The sequence below is a fragment of the Chinchilla lanigera genome, unplaced genomic scaffold (assembly GCF_000276665.1).
Source record: "Chinchilla lanigera isolate Chin_1 unplaced genomic scaffold, ChiLan1.0 scaffold00095, whole genome shotgun sequence".
Taxonomy (NCBI): domain Eukaryota; kingdom Metazoa; phylum Chordata; class Mammalia; order Rodentia; family Chinchillidae; genus Chinchilla; species Chinchilla lanigera.
Window position 1 is genome coordinate 1,083,881 of NW_004955496.1, and position 18,981 is coordinate 1,102,861.

The 18,981-nt window shown below is 41.5% G+C and overlaps 1 protein-coding gene across 8 annotated transcripts in view; it reads left to right on the forward strand.

Moving 5' to 3' along the window:
- The window catches only part of Col25a1 (collagen, type XXV, alpha 1), a 415,634-nt gene that overhangs the window by 244,407 nt on the left and 152,246 nt on the right, over positions 1 to 18,981 (forward strand). For all 8 annotated transcript variants that reach the window (XM_013505432.1, XM_013505435.1, XM_013505431.1 and 5 more), the window contains exon 5: positions 3,327 to 3,344. In XM_013505432.1, the coding sequence (XP_013360886.1) occupies positions 3,327 to 3,344 (18 nt within the window). The remainder of the gene's footprint in view (positions 1 to 3,326; positions 3,345 to 18,981) is intronic.

Below are 18,981 nucleotides of genomic sequence, written 5' to 3' on the forward strand. Positions count from 1 at the left end.
ACTATTGCTCTTTAATTGCCTGAAGGAACAACAGGCGCCCCGGAGGCCTGACCGGATGGTCTCATTTATCACGGTCCATGTGGCTCCCTCCCTGGGGACCCTCTCCCAGGTCAAGCATCCGCTACTGGCCATTATTTCCCAACACACTGACTGTTCTGATTCCAGGTTTGAAGTCACCTCTTCCTCGCCCCCACCCCCATGCACAAGCTGCCTCGGGGACATTATCTCAGCTGTGGAGGGACAGTGAGTCAGTGACTTTAACCCTTCAGCACCATCCTCTTCTAGGCCTGCGTCCCAGCTCCAGTGTTTCTGAGTCTTAAATGTTTCTCTTGGCATCGGCCCTGGGTGATGTAGGATCGGGGTTTTTATTTATAGGAACATTCTGGTGATTTGCTTGTGGGGAGAAAGTCCCTTTCAGTAATTCCATGCTTTCAAACTCAAGTTCAGATGTGTTTGGTGAGCACTAATTGTAATTTATAAGTAGACACAGGGCGTATTTTAGAAAACGGAGAAAAGTCAACTTTCCCAGTTAATCATGTTCACTACCTGTAAATCACAATGGGCTAGAAAAACAACCACTAATGAGCGAAAGAGCTCCTACTTCCCGAGGAACCTCTCAGGAACAATGGATGGGGCTTCTGAAAGGACGCTTTTGGCAGTTAGTCAGGGTCTAAATCTTTGTCACCGGGTGTCCTTCGTCACCAGGGCGTTCCTGAGATGCTCATCCCTGGGGCCCTGGCCTGCCCTCTCCCTGCCCAGCTCTCACGCCCACCCCTGCCTGGGACCTGGTGGCTCCACTGTGGTGACTGCAGGATCCAGCTGCCAGACTGTTTCTCGGGGGTATGGCAGGTGTCTGCTAGTGACTTGACTGTCTCGTCACATAGAGAGTGGACGGGGCACAGGAGGTCCTGAGTCTTAAGTAAGCCTTGTGGCGTATTGTGACACTTGTGTGGCAGAGTCACCGAATTGGTCATGTTGTGCACATTGTTTCTCTGGGAAGCTCTCGAGATAGATGTAGCAACCACACCCGTTCTCTCTCCCATCCCCCACCATGTCCACGTACTCCCACGCACACAGGCCTGGAGTTCTTGTCTCACTGCAGAGTAATGGGCTTCCCTGGTGCCAATGGGCTTTCCAATGTCGATACAGAGCTCTACTTTTTAAATTTTATTGTCATTTAATACTACTTGTTCTCACTAAGCTACAATCCATAGTACAACACATATTTGTATAGAACAGGTAAATGCACACATTTTGCTTAGTCATTTGTTCAGTGTAATGGCAGATATGCCACATTTTAAAGATGAAAAGAAAAACTCTGTCCTTTGTAAAACAACTGTAGGAATCAGCAAAGCTCAGCAATGGTGCTGAATAGATTCTGTTGAAGAAATTTCTTCTGGTTTTAAACAATTCCACACTTTATTTTTCATATACCTTATAAGAGATATATTTTAGAGTTCTATAAAAACACATATTCATACTTCTGACTCTGCAGTAGTGCTAAACATCAGAAAATCCAAAAAGTTAAAGGGAACGAGGACACCGGGCATAGTGGCAGCAGCGTGCATTTGTAATCCCTGCACTCTGGGAGGCTGAGGCAGCAGGATGGCATGTGAGCACAGAAAGCAATTTTGGGGACTTAGGGAGACTTTATTTCCAAATAATAAATACCAAAAGGCGGGGGTTATAGCTAAGCGTGCAGGCTCTGTGTACAATCCCCAGTACCCCCTCAAAAGACGAGGAGCTCAAAGGGAAGGTGGGGAAGGAAGAAATGCACGTTCTATGATTTTTGTCCACTTGGTGGATCTGGTGGAGCCCCACTTACCTGTCAGGAGAAAGCCCCACCTTTGTAGGCTCATCATTGAAAACGTCTTTGTGTTTAGCACTAATTTCAGGGATGTGACCCTCAAAACGCTTTGTGGGCCAGTTTCTGCAAATCACTTAAGAGGTGGGGTGCCTGCAGGTTTGGGGAGGCAGGACTGTGCATGAGGCCCCAGGAGTGGGGGAGGTGGAGTCTCTGTTCATGTGAAGGCCACTCTGGGGCTAAGGTTGGTACTGGTCTATTGGCAAGTACCAGTGACCTTGGCCACCAGCCGGAGAACAGAACAGCTAGGAAATGGGTCAACTTGGCAATCAGATTTGGTATTAAATTCTGGCTTTCCCATTAATAGGCTATATGGCCTTTAGCTTATTACTCTGAGCCTCAGTTTCAACATTTGCGAAAGGTAGAGCAGTTATTCCTCACATCCAAATGTACATTCCTGATATTCAGGGATGATGGCTGCATGTTATTCCCTTCCTCTTCACCACTAAAAGAGCAGGGGAGTAGGATAATAGCTGCAGTAACTTGGTTTCGCTCCCTTCCCTGGGACAACTGGATAAACCCTAGCCCACCATATTTTCAGGCAAAGTTCTTCAACATCATCTGGTCTATCACCAGAGAGAGAACAAGTTCCGAGAGAGTGCCCAGGCCTGGAGAGAGACTCAGTGAGCAAGCTCCCGAATACGGTGCCCTGGCATGGGCAGCAGGTCCAGTGTGACCGTGCATTGTTCTTGCCCTCTCTGACTCACTGGGAACTTTTTCTTTACTCTCATCGGACACAAAATCCAGTTTGAGATTTTAAGAAGCTGATATGTAATCCATAATTTTATTAACAGGTGATTTTTCTTTAACCAGAAGCACTCACCATTGTACTGCTTTGAAACTGTCATTAGCTTAGACAATAAGAAAGTGACATTCATTCAATCAGCCAGGCAAATTCTATTAGCCAGGGTTCACAAAATCTACTGACGGTGCAAGGAGTTAAAATGCTGTGAGCCAAAGACCTCTCATATCCTTTTAAATTGCCTTAAGTTTGTGCAAAGTAAAAGGTAGATACTTATTAAAATGTCAGTGCAACAGCGAAGAATTCAGTGGCTCAGTATGTTCTAAAATAACCCTGCCCCTTCCTATAACTGTGTAATGTTTGAATACAGAGCGCGGTAATAGTCTGTGCTGGAAGATGGAACCCACTGATTATGACAATGTGAGGTGTGATATTTCCTTGGCTTTTCCCCCAGTTCACTTCTGGAGCATGCTCAAACCTTTGGGTCATTTGCAGATACATATGTACACTAGACCATGGCATCAGATTTTGGACAAATAGTGTAGAGTAAAAATATTAAGATGCAATGTGGTTTTTTAAATTCATAGTTTCTCAATAATTAGGTACTAGAATACTTCAGAAATATTTTGTAAATATTTTGAAAACTATCTTGGTAGTGGAAATATTCTATGTAGTAACAATTTTATAATTGTCTTTTTTGTCTCCTCTTCTCCATTTTAGGGGCAGCCTGGTCCTCAGGTAAGTGAACTCTTTTCTAACACATTCATCCAGTATGGAGGTTTCACTGCAGCACTTTTCAAAGAAAAAAAGAAAGCTATGAACTAGTAGTCATGACACCATATAGGAGACCACATTTTTCCCAGGAATGAAACTTGGGAGCCTCTCCAGAGCTGTGTGAGCCCCATCAGCTGCTGGGCCAGATGGCGAGTTTTACTGTGTGTCCTCACAGAAAGCAGAGCTCTTATCTGATCTGGACCAGCACCATAGGACTTTAGCAAAAGGCAGAAAGACTGAATGTTGGGCACGAACTGGTTTGCATTAAGTCCCAACTAATCATGTACTAATAATGTTGTAAATCCACAACAAGATCCAAATCTGATTATTGGGACTGTGATCCTACTGGCTTCATTTGATTTAATACAGACGGATATTGACTGTGTTCTACATTTTCAATATAAACCAACTGCTGCAGACATGATTTATAATTAAGCATGAAGGCAGTCAACAGGAAATCTTTTGAGCTCTAAATCAGATTGAAGAAAATGAGTGAGTTTTCAGGCAGGGCAAAATGTGTATGAAGAAGGAAATACAAGAGAAAAAATGATTTTCTAGAAATAGGGCGACAAACTCAAGCACAGTTATCAGTACTCATTGTGCTGTGTGGGATGCTATTGAGAAAGGGTGACAGTTGTTAATCTTTTACCTTAAGCATTGTAATAACTATGAATAATGCAATTTACCAGGCTTCCATCCTTTGCCTTAATATGCTGAATGCTACTTTACCCCCAAATTGTTTTATAAATAAGCCAATTCATGGCTTATTTATAAGCTTTGCAGTCAGCATCTACAAAATTATCTATTATGGGCTCAATTCAATACCAGAGCACAAGAACATGATTTATAGTTCTTACGAGCTCTCTGTATAGGGATGCCTAGTAAGGTGGCAGAAATTGAGCAGAAATTCCTATGCACTGCCCAGGAAAGCAGTTCTCTGCACACTAAGCTCATAAGAATAAGTTTGACCCTGCCTGGCAAGTGCAAGGTCGGGAGTTCGATTCCCGGTACCGGAGAAAAATTAAAAAAAAAAAAAAAAAGAATAAGTTTGACCTTTGATTTGTAGTGATATCTAAGCATATTCTCATTATTTGTCATTTCCACTCAGATTCCAAGTTAGTTTGAATTAATTATTAAGGGAGGGCATAGAAGAAAGTTACATCTTGTTTCCTAAATTTGTCATAGCTGTTTTATAGTGGGATGAAGACAGACCGGTTCCTTGCACACATCATGTTATTTAATGCTCACAATAGCTCCAGGGTGTTGTGTGTGTATGTGTGCTCATATAGTCGCACATTCAGAGGAAACAGAGGCTCACCTGAGTGAGCCAGCAGCAGGGAGAAGGCAAGGCTAAATCAAAAGCGCTGCTATCCCTGGGACATTGAGCCCTTGGGAGAAAAGATGAGACAGCAGATGGTGTGTTGTTTGCGAGAACGTTATGATCTTTAATATATTTTAGGTTCATTTGGGACCTCTGTCTAGCTTGGACTACTTCTCCTTCGTGCCAGAGCAGTTCTTAAAGATTTGGGTGCCAGTAGTTTGAGAGAGATCCCAGGAAACAGGAGCAAGTGGAGAAATGATCAGGAGGAAAGGGGAAGAGACAGACAGAGAGAATACGGATGAGTGACAGAGAGACAGACAGTCAGACAGAAGGAAAGACTAATTGACTAGTTACTGAACCCAGGAAGCATTGAGCTACATGAATTGCCCAGGCTGACCCCAAACTTGCAGTCCTCCTGCCTCAGCCTCCTAAGTAGCTGTGCTTATAGGCATGCACCACCGTACTCCACTCTTATTCATCTTACAACTTCAAATGCGTGCCCTTTTACACCTCTCCATTCCTGCCACCAGCCCCCACCCTATCTTAGAAGTTCCACTTTTTAAGATTCTCCACATAAGCGTATGAGTGCAATCACAGAGCGCCTCTCTATGCCTTGTTCACCATTTTGCTTAGCAGTGCCTGCCAGGTTAATCCGTGTGGTCACAAATAGCAGGATTTCCTTCTTTTAAAGGCTGAATAACTTTCCATTCCTTTCAGGTACCGCATGATTCCATTCATAGATCAGCGCCACCTCTGCTGATTCCATATCTTGACTATTAGGAAGAAGTTCCACATATAAGGGAGAGGGACTTGCATTTCTGTGCTTGGCTTATTTCACACATAATGTCTTACAGGTTCATCCAGATTGGTGCCAGAGGCACAATTTCCTCCTCTGTCTTGTCTCAATAGTATTCCACTGTATCTATCTGCCACACTTTCTCTATCCTTTCACCATTGGCAACACAGGTTTCTGTGTCTTGCCTGCCGTGAGAAGTGCTTCTTCCAGATACTGACTGCCTTTCCTTTGGGTACACCAGAGGAGTGGGATTGCTGGACACAAGGTAGTTTCCTGTTTAATTTTTTGAGGTTCCTCCATACTGTTTTTGGTAATGACTACTTTCCTTCCCTTTTTTCCACATCCTCTTGCCTTTCTGAGAGTAGTCATCCTAACAGGCACGACATGATCTTTCCCTGTGGTTTTGATTTGCATTTCTCCTACGATTGGTGACATGGAGCACTTTTTCATACACCAGTTGGCCATGTCACATCTCAAGTACTGGGGTTTTATAACTGCAAATGGTCAATAAAGTGTCAGCATCTCCAGTCTTCCAGACTCACCACTCCAAGCCCTGACTTCACTCCGGCTCATATGGGAAATCCCCAGGCTCAGACTGCACCGTAGAGGGGAAGCATTTGGGGAGGGCCTTAGCCAGCCACAGGCATCAAGCATGGAGGGCTGGGATGGAAACTACTATCAGCCAGTATCATCGTATCTGAGTCAGCCAGGTAAAATTGTCTATCGTGGTTCTGAAGCCAAAACTTTGAGTCTCAATCTGTTTACCATTGAGAGTACAAGAAAATCTTGTTTCTTGCCTGACATTCAAATCCTCTCATACAGCTTATTTTCTAGCCTTATCTTCCTTTAATTTTTTATCAATACTCTTTCTGGGCTCTATGCTTCACCCAAAGAAAGCCAATGCATTTACTTTTTTAGCCTTTTTTTAACCTAATCCTTAGACACACTCAGGTTTCTGTACATCCAGATGTGACCTCCCTTCATTCTGCTTCAAACAAGATGCTTTTCCTGCTTTCCAGAGTGCAATTTCTCCTTTCTCTGGATTCCCCGTGGCACTTTACCCATACAACTTTTTGTATCACCTAACATTTAAAGTGAAGGAGAGGGGCTGGGGATTTAGCTCAGCGGCAAATGCGCCTGCCTGGCAAGCGCAAGGTCGTGAGTTCGGTTCCCGGTACCGGAGAAAAACCAAAAAAATAAAAAAATAAAAAAAAATAAAGTGAAGGAGAATAGTAAATGCCCAAATCTGACAAATCATGCCTGAAATCCTAGCTGTGCTACTTAGCAGCTGTGCGATCTTTGCCTGGTTGCTCAGCTACTCCAAGTCTTATTTTTCCACTTCTACAGCACAGATGATAGTGTCTCATCTCAGCATATGGTATGAGGGTTAAAGTCACAATGTACGTGTAACACGTCTAACATGGTGCCTAGCATGTGGCTAACACTCAGGAAATATTAATTCTCTTCCTTTCTTTTCCTCTTGCAGTTGCATGATAGTTATTTCTAAAATTCTTCTCTCTTTGCTAATAGTTTTATCACCTTCAAGGGCAAGATCTATGCTTTCTTTCATGTTTATTTATGTCTGCAACATCTAACTTAGTCCTTGTACACAGTAGAAGTTAAGCAAACATTACTGAGTTGTGAATGGTGAGTTAAGAACATAAGGGAAAGGAAGCTGGGGGAGAAAGAAAGTGACCAGCTGTGCATTCTAAATGCCCTGAGGTCTTAGCTCACGTCATAGACAATGCCATGTGAAACACATCTTTCAGGCTTCCAAGGGCTGAGATTTTACTGAATATTTCTCATTTTCAATATCTTGCTTTCCCATGATCTGGAGAGTTTTGATACCTTCATTTTCTTTCATTATGGTGATTTATTTATTTTGATGTTCAATCTTTGATGAAAATGAATAGCAGCAACTCATGGCCATACTTATTTTATTTTATAGTAAGTTATTTGCAGGGTGTAAGAGCGAGCTTTCATATTTAACAATCAAGAGTATTAATAGAAAATAGTTTATGGTGATTTGCACGGTGGCATATTGCCTAAACATTAAGAACATCCCACTCATAAATAACCTAACACAAATGGGAGGAACTAGTTGTATTTAAAAATATACTTGGGTCTCTGTCTTGTACTGGTCATCAAAATGCACTGACCATTTCTTTGGCCCAAATAAGCCCATTTGTGCATTCAGCAGTGGATACTGAAGTAGCAGTACAACGATGTTAAGTGAAAGGGAGCCTTCCAAACCTAGGCCATTTTTATTGCATAAAGTTTTTAGAGTTTCAAAGCCTTTCTCATAATTCCCCTGTGGAGTTGCATGTGAACAGGCGGGAGCTATCATTCCCCTTGGGAGCTTGGAACACTAGCGTGGTGTGCATGTTGTCATTCTGTATTACCCAGCGAGAAAAAATGTAGAGAAAACCACCAGCAAATATCCTCAGACAACTGCACGAGGAGGCGTGCCTTCCATCTGTGGTTTGTTTGTTTGTTTGTTTGTTTGTTTGTTTGTTTGTTTTCAGGTACCTTTGAAAGGAAGTAGAAAATGTCACTTTGCCTTTTTCTCCAACTCCTTTTGGTTTCTTTTCTTAAAAATAATTTTTGTTCTGATATTGTCATTGCCATTTCACAGTATTTTTCCTAACATTTACAAAACTCAAGCCTTGGATGTCTTGTAAGGAATTATTTCTGGATAAAATATTATATTTTGGGAGCAGTATTTAACTTTCTATTCATATGTTTTAAATTTTATAGTAAGATCCTTCTAACCTAACACTTTAGCAATTCCCATATTTCATGTTTGTGTTCCAGCGCAGCCTTCTTAGATTCATACGCTGTACCTTGGGGGCAGAGGGAGGGCACATATATTCTCCAAGAAATCCGAAAAGTGTGTGCGTGCATGTGTGTGTGTGTGTGTGTGTGTGTGTGTACGTGTACAAAGCCTTGATCTCTCTCACTACACAACAGGTTTGTCACATTAAACTAGTAATGGATTCTATCCTGAATAAATCATGCTAGACTTGCAAAGCATTACATTCCTCATAGCTATATTTTATGTGTTGTTATATGATAAAGAGAATGATGATAGTCTTAGTGCTTTTCAGTATTTTAACATGTAAATGGTTAATATGGTATGAAAGACCCCATGATCTCCAGATGGTTTATATAATTAATAGTATACATAGTGTAACAGCTTGTTTATTTTACTAGATTCCATATTTATTTTTACATGATCATTTGTGTATTTAGAGGGTATTATATCATTTTAAAGCTTAATTTTTGTTTAGAATTCTTTTCTCCTGACATTAATTGAAGAATTTTTATTGTCAGCTTCATGCAGCATTTCCTTCTATCTCTTTATTTTTTTGAACTAAGGCAGAGAGTATGCAGCACTGCTGGAACAATTAAGTCAATCCTGTAGTGCTTTGCATCTGTGGGCATTGCTATCATTTCCTCAGCCACTCATTTTTATCTCAGTTTTTTCTCCAGCGTTGATACTTGGAAAACACAGTTTTCTTTTTCCTTTCCTTTTCTTTTTTTAGAGTTGCTGGAGCAGGGTATTACACTGAAGGCCTCACAGCGAGCACTCTACCACCAAGCTGTAACTTTAACTCCACACAAAAAAATTTCTTGAATGAATAGACTATCTATATTTATTCAGATTTAATGATTTTATATCCACTTAGTGATGAAATGATTAACCCTACTGAAAAAAAAAGTGGCTTTCTATAGTCTATTTCTCAGGCAGTGTGTGAAGAACATTGTGTAGCATTACAGGTTTGGGCTCTGGACATAGACACCTGGATTTTGATTCTAATCTGCTTCTTTAGGAGCTCCATGACGTGGCACAAATTATCTCACCTTTTGCCTTCAGTTTTTCAATGTAAAATGAAGGTGATTGGCTTAACTTAACATGCAACTTAGTGAAGCACTTAATGGGAGGCTTATGCGAGTGTTAATGCACGTGTCCCCTCCCTCCTGGGCACCCACTCTGAGATAGAGCCATGGAGATATGACCTTACAGGTAGCACTTCACCTGCCAGAAAAACTTTCCAGAGGACAATAACCTCAACATAAATAGATTTTTCAGATAAATACAGATATCCCTCATTTGATGACCTACCTGTTTAACCGTTTGGGCTTCAGACCCTCTGCTCAGACCTAACTGCCCATCTTTTTTTGTACAGTTCTGTACATCTTGTTGATAGAGCCTTGATGTCTTTTTTCATACAGTCCACCTTGTTTATGCAGGACTATGATTTTTGCTGATTGTACTGTATAGCATGTAGTTTTATGTTCTGTAATACATTGCAGTACCGCATGTAAGAGTTATGGAAAGTGAGGGCGAAGTGAGGGTTAGCTGTGAAGTGAAGAAGAACAAAAGGATCCAGGGACAGAGACCAAAGCCCCGTGAGAGTGGTAAGATCCTAGATGAAGCTGGGCCAGTGCACAGGGAGGTGGATGCCACATGGGTCCTTGTCGCTGGGTTTGTGCATAGTGGTCTTTTCATAACTTCAGTAGCCTGGTGGTCTTAAAAGTATCCCTAACATGGTGCTGGGAGTGACTTGGGATTGAAGGGAATGGGGAGTGGAAAACAGAGCAGACAAGCTTGGAGTCACAGGGAAAAGGAGGTCAGGAACCACAGTGCCTGCCTGTTTCTGAGATCCAGGGAAGGTCTTTCCCTGGCTAGTGCTCACTCCATGGGCAAAGTCATCTGTTCTTTTTGCTGTTAGGAGTAAACCCAATATTCTCCTTCTCATACATGAGTCAGTGGCTGAGAAGCTGTAGTGACCCCAAAAGGCACAATGTCTGTATCGTACACTCATGTTCATACTCACAATTCCATACTTTGAGGTCACGTGTATCGTCCTTATAAGCTCCTGTTGGTGGCATGCTGGATACCCAACTATGACTTTTTTTAGGCAGTATTAGGGTTTGAATCCCTAGAGTCTATACCATTGAGCCATGTCCTCAGCCCTCCCTGTGTTTTGGGGGGGGGGCATGTCTCATTATATTGCCCAGGTTGAACTCAAACTTGCAATCCTCCTTTCTCCACCACCCTCTGTATTGGGATTACAAGCATGTACCACCATGCCATGCTTATCTATGACTTTTGACTGCCCTCAGGCTGTTTGGAGAGTACTGTTTTGGCCCTGATGAAGTTAAAGATTTCCACTGTAGGAAACCTGCTAGCATAGTTATTGCTTATTTCCCATGTAGAAGGTACAAAACTATACATTAGAATTAGGAAGAGAGCGGGCAAAGGGAAGCTGCGTTTAAAAAGACTGTGTGCTGCTTCAGTCACCTCCTGCAGCTCCTCTTAAGGTAATTAGTCTTCTCTCCACCTTAGAGATGAGGAAACTGAGGCTCAGGGAGTTAGCATCATGCAAAGGTCATGTGCTGGTGTAGACACAGGCTGCCAAGCCAGCACTGCTGTGCATGCACAGTTTCCCTTCCTGGACTACCAGGCCCAGCAACAGTCAAGCCTTACTGGCAGCATGGTGAGCTATGCTGCTCGGTCCCCAGGAAGCTTTGCATTGTCTCAGGGGGTGAAATGGACACAATTCAGTGAAAGAGAAAGGTGCTTTAGGAGTTCAAACTAGGAAAAGAGCATGCCCAAAGGAGGGCTCATGATCCCTGAAGCAGTGACCTCTCTCCTGTGGGCCACCACAAACTGGCCATAAAGGTAGCAAGATTGTCAGGGCAAGAGGCCGACTGAAAGAATAGAAATTTCTTTCAGAAACTCCACACCCTGTATTTGTTTTTTCCCAATTAGGTCAGAGCTTAGATTGCCAGGTAAGAAGGTTGCACTGTCACTGGTTCCAGCAAATGGTGACTGATGCCGTTTGTTCAACAGAAAGAATGGCAGCAGGGAACACAGGTCTTGACAAGAGGGAAAATCATCCCGAGAACAGGGAGCTCAAGGCCAGCTGAAGGAGGCGACGCCTATGGGAAGTAGGGGACATAAGGCAGAAGCAGAAGTTAGCTGCAGGTTGTGAAGAAATTGGACAGAGATAGAAGTTCACGGGTTATTTGGTAGAAATCTAAAGGTTCTTTAAAAATGATTTATTTTTTGCAACACTGGAAATTGAACACAGGGTCTTCACACTGACCTACATCCCCAGCCCTTTTATATTTTTTAATTTTGAGGCAGGGTCTCACTAAGTTGCTAAGTTGCCCAGCTGGGCTTGAGGTGGTGATCTTCCTGCTTCAGCTTCCCACAGTGCTGAGATTATAGGCGTGCACCACCATGTCTGGGCAACACACTCTCAAAATCAAGAGAAAAGAGTATTATAAATTGCCCTAGACCTCACCCAGCTTGAAAAATCAGTTGGTAATCTTATTTCATGAAGACTTTTTCCATACTCATTTTGTTTGATTTGTGTTGGGGATTTTACCCAGGGCTTTACACATGCTAAGCACATGCTCTACCATTGTTGTTGCTGGTTTGTTTTCAAGCAAAGCCTAGATATTATGTCAGTAGACTAGGAAATACTGTAATAGGGCATTTTAAAAACATAACTATAATTTCATTAGCAACCCTAATAATGATAAGGCTTTACCATCATCAATGTCCGGCCCAAATATAAATTTCCCCATTTTGTCTCCAAAATGTCTTTCTACTGATGCTTTGTTTGAATCAAGGTCCAAAGCCCACATTCAGTGCTTAATTATTAAAACTCATCAGTCTTTTGTTCTAATTGTAGTTTTCCTCCTCCTTGCTTGTCCTAGGACCTGTGTCTTCTCTATAGAATGTCTCACATTCTGGGTGGGAGGAATTGCTTCCCAGTAGTCATTTTTAACTGCTCCCTCAGCCTGTTTTGCAGTGCACATCAGATTCTGAGGGGGTGTTAGGTTTGATTGTGTTTTCAGGGAAATGTCTGATAAGGCTGTGGAACGTGTCTGCTCACCACGGTAGCGTGGTTGGCCGGCCAAGTGATATCAGCCTGGTTCTCAGTAGCCTTTTGTTTAATACTTTCACATCCACCGAGAGTTGTTACCTAGAACTTATTGTTTACTTTAGGCTGTAAATGGGTCCCTTAAGTTTTTTGAACTGAGGAATGATACATTCAGAAATGTGCTTCAGAAAAACAAAAATTTTATATTTGTATTTTTTTGAAATGGACTTTACCATGTTGCCTGGCAGGCTCTGAGTTCCTGGGTTAAGCAATCTCCTGCCTCAGCCTCTTGAGTAGCAGGGATTACAGGGGCATGGCACCACATGCAGCTAGAAAAATTAATCTGATCAAAGCATGCAGGATAAAATAGACTAGGACAGCTGGGGAGGAGCCTCAGCAACGCAGCACCTGCATGGTGAGTGTGAGGACTGAGTCCAGTTCCTGGTACGAAAAAAGGGAAAAAGAGATTAGGAAAGGTGAGGAGAGATTTCTAGACTTTGTGATCCAGCGGAGATGGAGTAAAGGATTTTGTGGAAAATGAAACTCTCAAGACTTGACATTAGGCAGAATTTTCTCAGCTCCAACACTGAGCTTCAAAGCAACTGAAGTAGTAGTGTGTTTAACAAAAGGGAAAGTCAAGGAGTACGTTTGTCTTGCAGCAGACTCTGAGAGCCTCAGATTGCGCAAGTTGAATTTGAGCCGAGGGGGGCATCTCCAGGCTTAGACATCTGGTGAGCAGTTGCAAATGCAGGCTGAGCTTGGAAAACAGTCCAGGTCCTCAGTCAGGTAACAGTGGAAGCCTTGAGGGTTTATTTGATAACCGAGGAAGGGAGGCAAATGCAGAAAAAGGTTGAGGCATAAATTCAGGCCATCTGAACATTGATGGGTTCTGTCACCCCTCGCTCCCCCTGCTCCAGTGTTTTGGTTTCAGTTTTAGTTTAGCCTGGGCAGCTCCTTTCCAGACTGGTGACTTCCCTTCTGAAGCTCGGCTTTCTTGTCCTCCTGTAGGGAAATGCCCCGGGACCAGTCTGTATTTCAGCTCTTGAAGCCAGACTGTAGAAATATGTCTTCTCATCTTCCTCTGCTCTATTTCCTCAAATCCAATTTCCTTTGCTTCTATGACTGAGCTTTACTCTGGGTAGTTGGTAGAAAGAGTAAGGGAGGAGATAGATCAGAACATGGGTAGTAGTGGGAAAGGGCAGCTTTGCATCCGCTCGCCTAGGACCATGTTTAGCAACCACAGGGAAGGATCCAGGGAAAAAAAGAGGGCTGAGATGCAGGGGAAGGAGCAGGTAAATGGGTAAGGTCAGGGAGGAGATGAGCAGGTGGGTGCGCAGTGCTCCATCCACTCCACAGGCAGCAGTAGGCAAAGGGATCAAAGAATCCAACCACGGAGAATCCAGGAGCTGTAGAAGCTCAGATTGAGAATGTTGATTGTCTTTGCCATCTGCCAAAATGAAAAAGGACCCAGCTTAGGCTGGAAGTTTGAGAATCATAGCAATGCCCTGAGACTGAGGTTCTTGTAGCCTCACCTAACAGTGGTTTTGCTTTTTTATTATTACAACCATTCTCTCTACATATCTCCTGAGATATTCAGATTAAAGGGACATCTTACCCTTATCCCTGTGTTGAGCTTAGTTGAATTTCACAAAACCTATATTGCTCAGTAAGATACAACAGAAAAAGCCAAGAAATTGACCTTCAAACCAGTCTTCTCTAGTGGCCCAGACTCCCTTAAGTGGAACAGTATATTGGGACATATGCTAAAATCGACGGCTGAAATTAAACCCAAGTCTAAAGATGGGTGTTGCTCAAATACATCTGAGTTCCGGTGAAGACAGTGAAAGTATTGTAGGATAGCATATGCCATGGGCTGTAAAGTCATGGGTTACTCTGGGCATTTAGACAGCAAGTTGATACTTTCTTTCGACGAAGGCAGTGTTTAGAATTTCAAGTCTTTCACCATGGAGTTCATTTTATTTGACCTCTTAAACATAAGTTTCTTTAAAAAAAATTCAAAGTTAAACAAAGAAGTTTTAGCAATATTTTAAAACATCTAGAGGCAAAGGATAATGCTCTGAAGAAGAGAACAGACACTTCATTTGGATTAGCAGTAGTAATTTGACTTATTTAATTTTGTATTGTGTTAGAAAAGAAAGCCAGAAGCCATGTCCCTGAGTCCCGCTATTTTATAAGCCCTTAACCTTATTGAGCTTTGTCAGTCTTACTTTGGGGAGTCCTTTTTTAATGTTGAATTTTTTTTCTAAATTTTCTTTTAGTGCTAGATCCCACTAATTGCTTCCTTATGGCAGCTGCTTAGGACTTAAGCTTGAATCTGAACACATACAGTCTCTTGTTGAGGGCTCAGATGGACATCGCAAAGACCTTTGACAACATCTTAACACAGAAAAATTTAGCTGCTCAAAAATATCTGCTTTCTAGTAAATAAGGCTGGTTTTGATATTTTAAATTTTGGTTCCTATCCACCCGCTTCTGTTCCATCTCTTTTAATGTTCACTGCAAAATGAAAGATGTAAAGACGAAAGCTATAAATCTGTTTATCGCTATAATTCCTTTCCCTGGCTTAGCAGAGTTTGACACTACAATAAACACAGTTTGCAGCAACATCGAATCTGGTTTTTCTGTAATTCTTTATGGGTTGCTGCTTTGAACATCAGAGTTTTATTAGATTACTTTTCTTCTGTTTCAGTTCAGCAAGAATTAATTGAGCACCTAAGTCTATCCTACGGGTAACTAGCTATTTCAAGGGTCTGAAGTTCAGGTTTGTCTTATTCATGAAAGGAACATGGTGAAAAGTACAATGAAGTTTTTTGTCTTGTTTTCTTTGGCACGAGTGCCTTAACAATAGAAGTTAACCAGTAAGCCTGTATATTCTCCAAATGTTCCCAGCAATTGACCCCGGACATTTACAAAGATTTCCTTTTAATTTTAGGAAATCAGTACATTTACTACCTTCATCCTTGGGTCAAGTACCTGGAAAAGAAATTTTGTGTCTACTATGATTAAAATATTTACAATATGGACTGTGTACTTAACCACTACTATGGGTAGGCCAAGCATTTTAAAAGTTGCTTCATGTATAATGCTTCATTTTTGCCAAATAGCATTATTTTCTCCATTTTATCAATAAAGAAACTGAATCACAAGGAGATTAATTCACCTGCCAAAGATCACACAGGTAATGATAACCAGATTTTAGTCTGGATCTGTTTTCCTCTACAACTCAAGCTCCTACCCACCACTTATTATATTTTGTTTTATAATAATTCCCCCAAATTACAATTTTACTTTTTGCTGAAACATTTAAAATGAAATAACACAATTGTGCACACACACATTCTATCTATATTTACAGGACTCTGATTTTACAGCAAATTTTTTTTCCAGAAAAAGCTCTTTTAACTTTATGATGCATGACTAGCTCAAATTATTTGCAAAGTAAAAAGTCTCTGAAACAAAACAATTTGGCGACTTAGAGAAGCAATGTCCCAAAATATATATCCTGTTAGTAGAACAGAAAGCTTTCTGCGTGAGTTCCAGGCTGAAGTATACATTTGGAAGAACACATGACCACATTTTGGTTAGAGGTAAACTTGTGCTAAATATGTAAATGATTTATTCAGAGGTAGGATAGATTTATACATACCTAAATTGCTGAGGTCCCTATTTTTCAAGAAAATCACTACATTTTCAATTGCTTTACTATTTGTGATGCGATTTGCCATAGTTTTGGATACCTACTAAAAACCAGGGTACCAAATGGAGTTCCTTCGTGAGTGTGTGGTTTGAGTATGTGTCTCATTGCACCGTTGGGGCAAGTTAGTTGTGCAACTTGAGTATAGGCAGAAGTCTTACAATCAGTAGAACTGTTGCTTCTGTTTTAGTAGTACAAGAGAAAAACTGGATATTCCATGTTTCCTTCTCACTTTGGAGCCTGTGAAGGTGGACAAGGTAATGTCTGGAAGAAGGACTGGGCCCCTTGTAAGAAGCCTCGCGCCAGGCTGGCAGGGCTCGCTGAGACAGTGCTTTTAGAGAACCACAAGGCTAGAAGTCTCTTCTGCTTGCTCCTTAAAAGGCAAGGCTTTCAAAATATAGGAACTCCATGTTCAGTGTGTGGTTTTAGTAGCAGAGCAAGGGATGTGTACTAAAGGCATGCTCTCTCCAGAAGTTAACATGGAAGAAAGGCAACCTCTCATGGTCTTACTACGGTATAGCCACTAACCATCCTCGGTCCTCTTTTGACCCATCGGTGATAATTCGAGATTCTGTCCATCTGTCCTATTTCCACTGAGGCCAGCTGAATCTGCCAGCACTCTGGATTTGAAGCACAACCCTAAAGCCACATTCAAATGCTATAAAATTCATTTGGCTCTGGAACTACTGCATTTATCTTGGTCGAACCTGCTTGGCCAGTACTTTTCTACAGATTCCTGGCATTGCACACTTTTGGGCTGGGAATGGAGCTCAGTCCTGGGCATTTGCCTAGTGTACTGGGTTCAATACTCAGCACTGCAAAATAAATAAATAGAATCAAATGTCAGCTTCCAAATGCATAGGACTCCCAAAGCCATGTTGATGATCTATGAGTGGCCCAGCCATGTCCAATCAGTCAACTGGTCTTATTGGTTCTAGCCCCAGAAATGTCTCCAGAGTCTCAAATTTCACTGGCATCTCTTAAGTCAAATATTTACTATTCTTTTCATGGATCATCCTAAGAACCTTTAACAGTCTAGCCTGAGTTTTCCCAAGCTCGATCTCCCTGGCCCAAGCTCATGAGTGCAGTTCACCAACCTTCCAGAATGTCTCTCGCTGGCTCTTCCCTATCTCTGTTCCACACTTGATGTCTGTTTTGCCACCCTGGGCATCCCCCAAAAGCATGGAGTCTTCTCACTTATGTAAGTTCTCTCCTCTTCCTAAATGTCCCCAGGTCCCTCCTACCTCTGGCCAACCTCAGAGAGCCCACTGCAACGCCGCTTCTAACTCCAGCTCTCCTTGGTCCTCCCACCGCGGAGGGCTCATCCCATGTAGAAACTAGCTGTGTGCATCCTGCTGCAGGGCAGGGCCCCGCCTAGCGGGTTATCGGACACAAGTGTTTAGGGGATAGAACTTTCTGTCCCCCAAATTTTACTGTAAAGATTAACCAGAAAGAGTTTTTGTTGTATTTTGAGACTAAAAGTTAAGGTAGCTACACTTTCCTGGGATATAAATCATAACCTCATTCTTTGTCCAGCAGCCTGGGCTGCCAAGGATTTCTAGGATTTGCTCTTTTTCTTTCTCTTTTTTTTCTACCTCTAGCAGAATTTGATTTTGTTTTCAAGATTGTCAGCTTTTAAAAATCATCCCCTCTTTAACTTTTGCTGGTTCAAGCTAAGTGAAATGTACAGTTGCAGTGAATCAAAGACCATCGCTGGTACATCCAATGCCATAAATCTCTCTCCATTCCAGTCTATTTTACTTATATTTATGTAGATTGAAATTTCATCAAAAAATTTTTAGTATTACCTCTCTTTCCTTTAGTTTTGGTTTCTTTCTTTATATATTTAATTGAAATAGACAATAGAACATGGGAAAAGAACTAAAACTTTAGTTATTTGGGCAGAAAAAAATCAGCATAGGCCAAGACCCACATTAAGGGCTTGGAGCAAAACTGGTGACTTTAAATTCTGAATTTAAATCCATTTGAACAGAGCCTAGTTGGAAGTTTGTCACTGAAATTTATAGTTTGGTAGTTAATAACATAAGTGTTCCAAAAGAAATATTTCAACTAACACTAATAAATACAAACTTTCTTAGCATCTTTAAATATTTATGTAATTAAGGCTAATTACATGGAACTATTTTAAAAAGATCAGTTTCTTAATTTCTAAAATGGGCCTTACAAAGGATCACACTCCAACATTCTGCACAGACCGGATCAGCAATCCCAAACATAGCCCTATATAAAGCTATAAGTGGATTCATGACTCTTCATTTTCCCATATTTCCATATTGCCCTCAACCTGACTTTAGAGAGCAAGTTTTACTCTCAAGTAATTACCAATCAGCTAATGATGTAGTTACCTGAACAACAAATGTGTCTACTGAATGTTGCGTTTTGTTAAACTTGGCACAGTTGAAACAAAAGGCCCTCTGAAGTATTCTGTGAGTCTAACAGTTATAGTCACTAATTGGTATGGTTGCTTACCTTTTAGTTAAAACTAGTGGGTTATGTTTTTAACTTTAAAGACAAAAGAAAATTAAAATTTGGGCACCAGAGATATAACTCAGAGGCACAAGTGCCTTCATGGCAAATGCAAGGTCCTGAGTTCGATTGCTGATACCAGAAAAAAAAAAGAGCAAAACAAAAAGAAAATTAAAATTTGGACCCAAACTTAATTTTAAAGGTTAATCATCAAAGAAATTTTCTTTCATTTGTTAGTATTATGACTTAGAAATGAACCATGGCTTCCAGATTTCCCAGATTTTGTAATACTGTCTTCCAAGGTAGCCCACTTTGTTCTTCAAAGCAAACCCCTATTTGCAGTAAGAGGTCCAATTCAGAAAGAAGAGCAGGATTTCAGG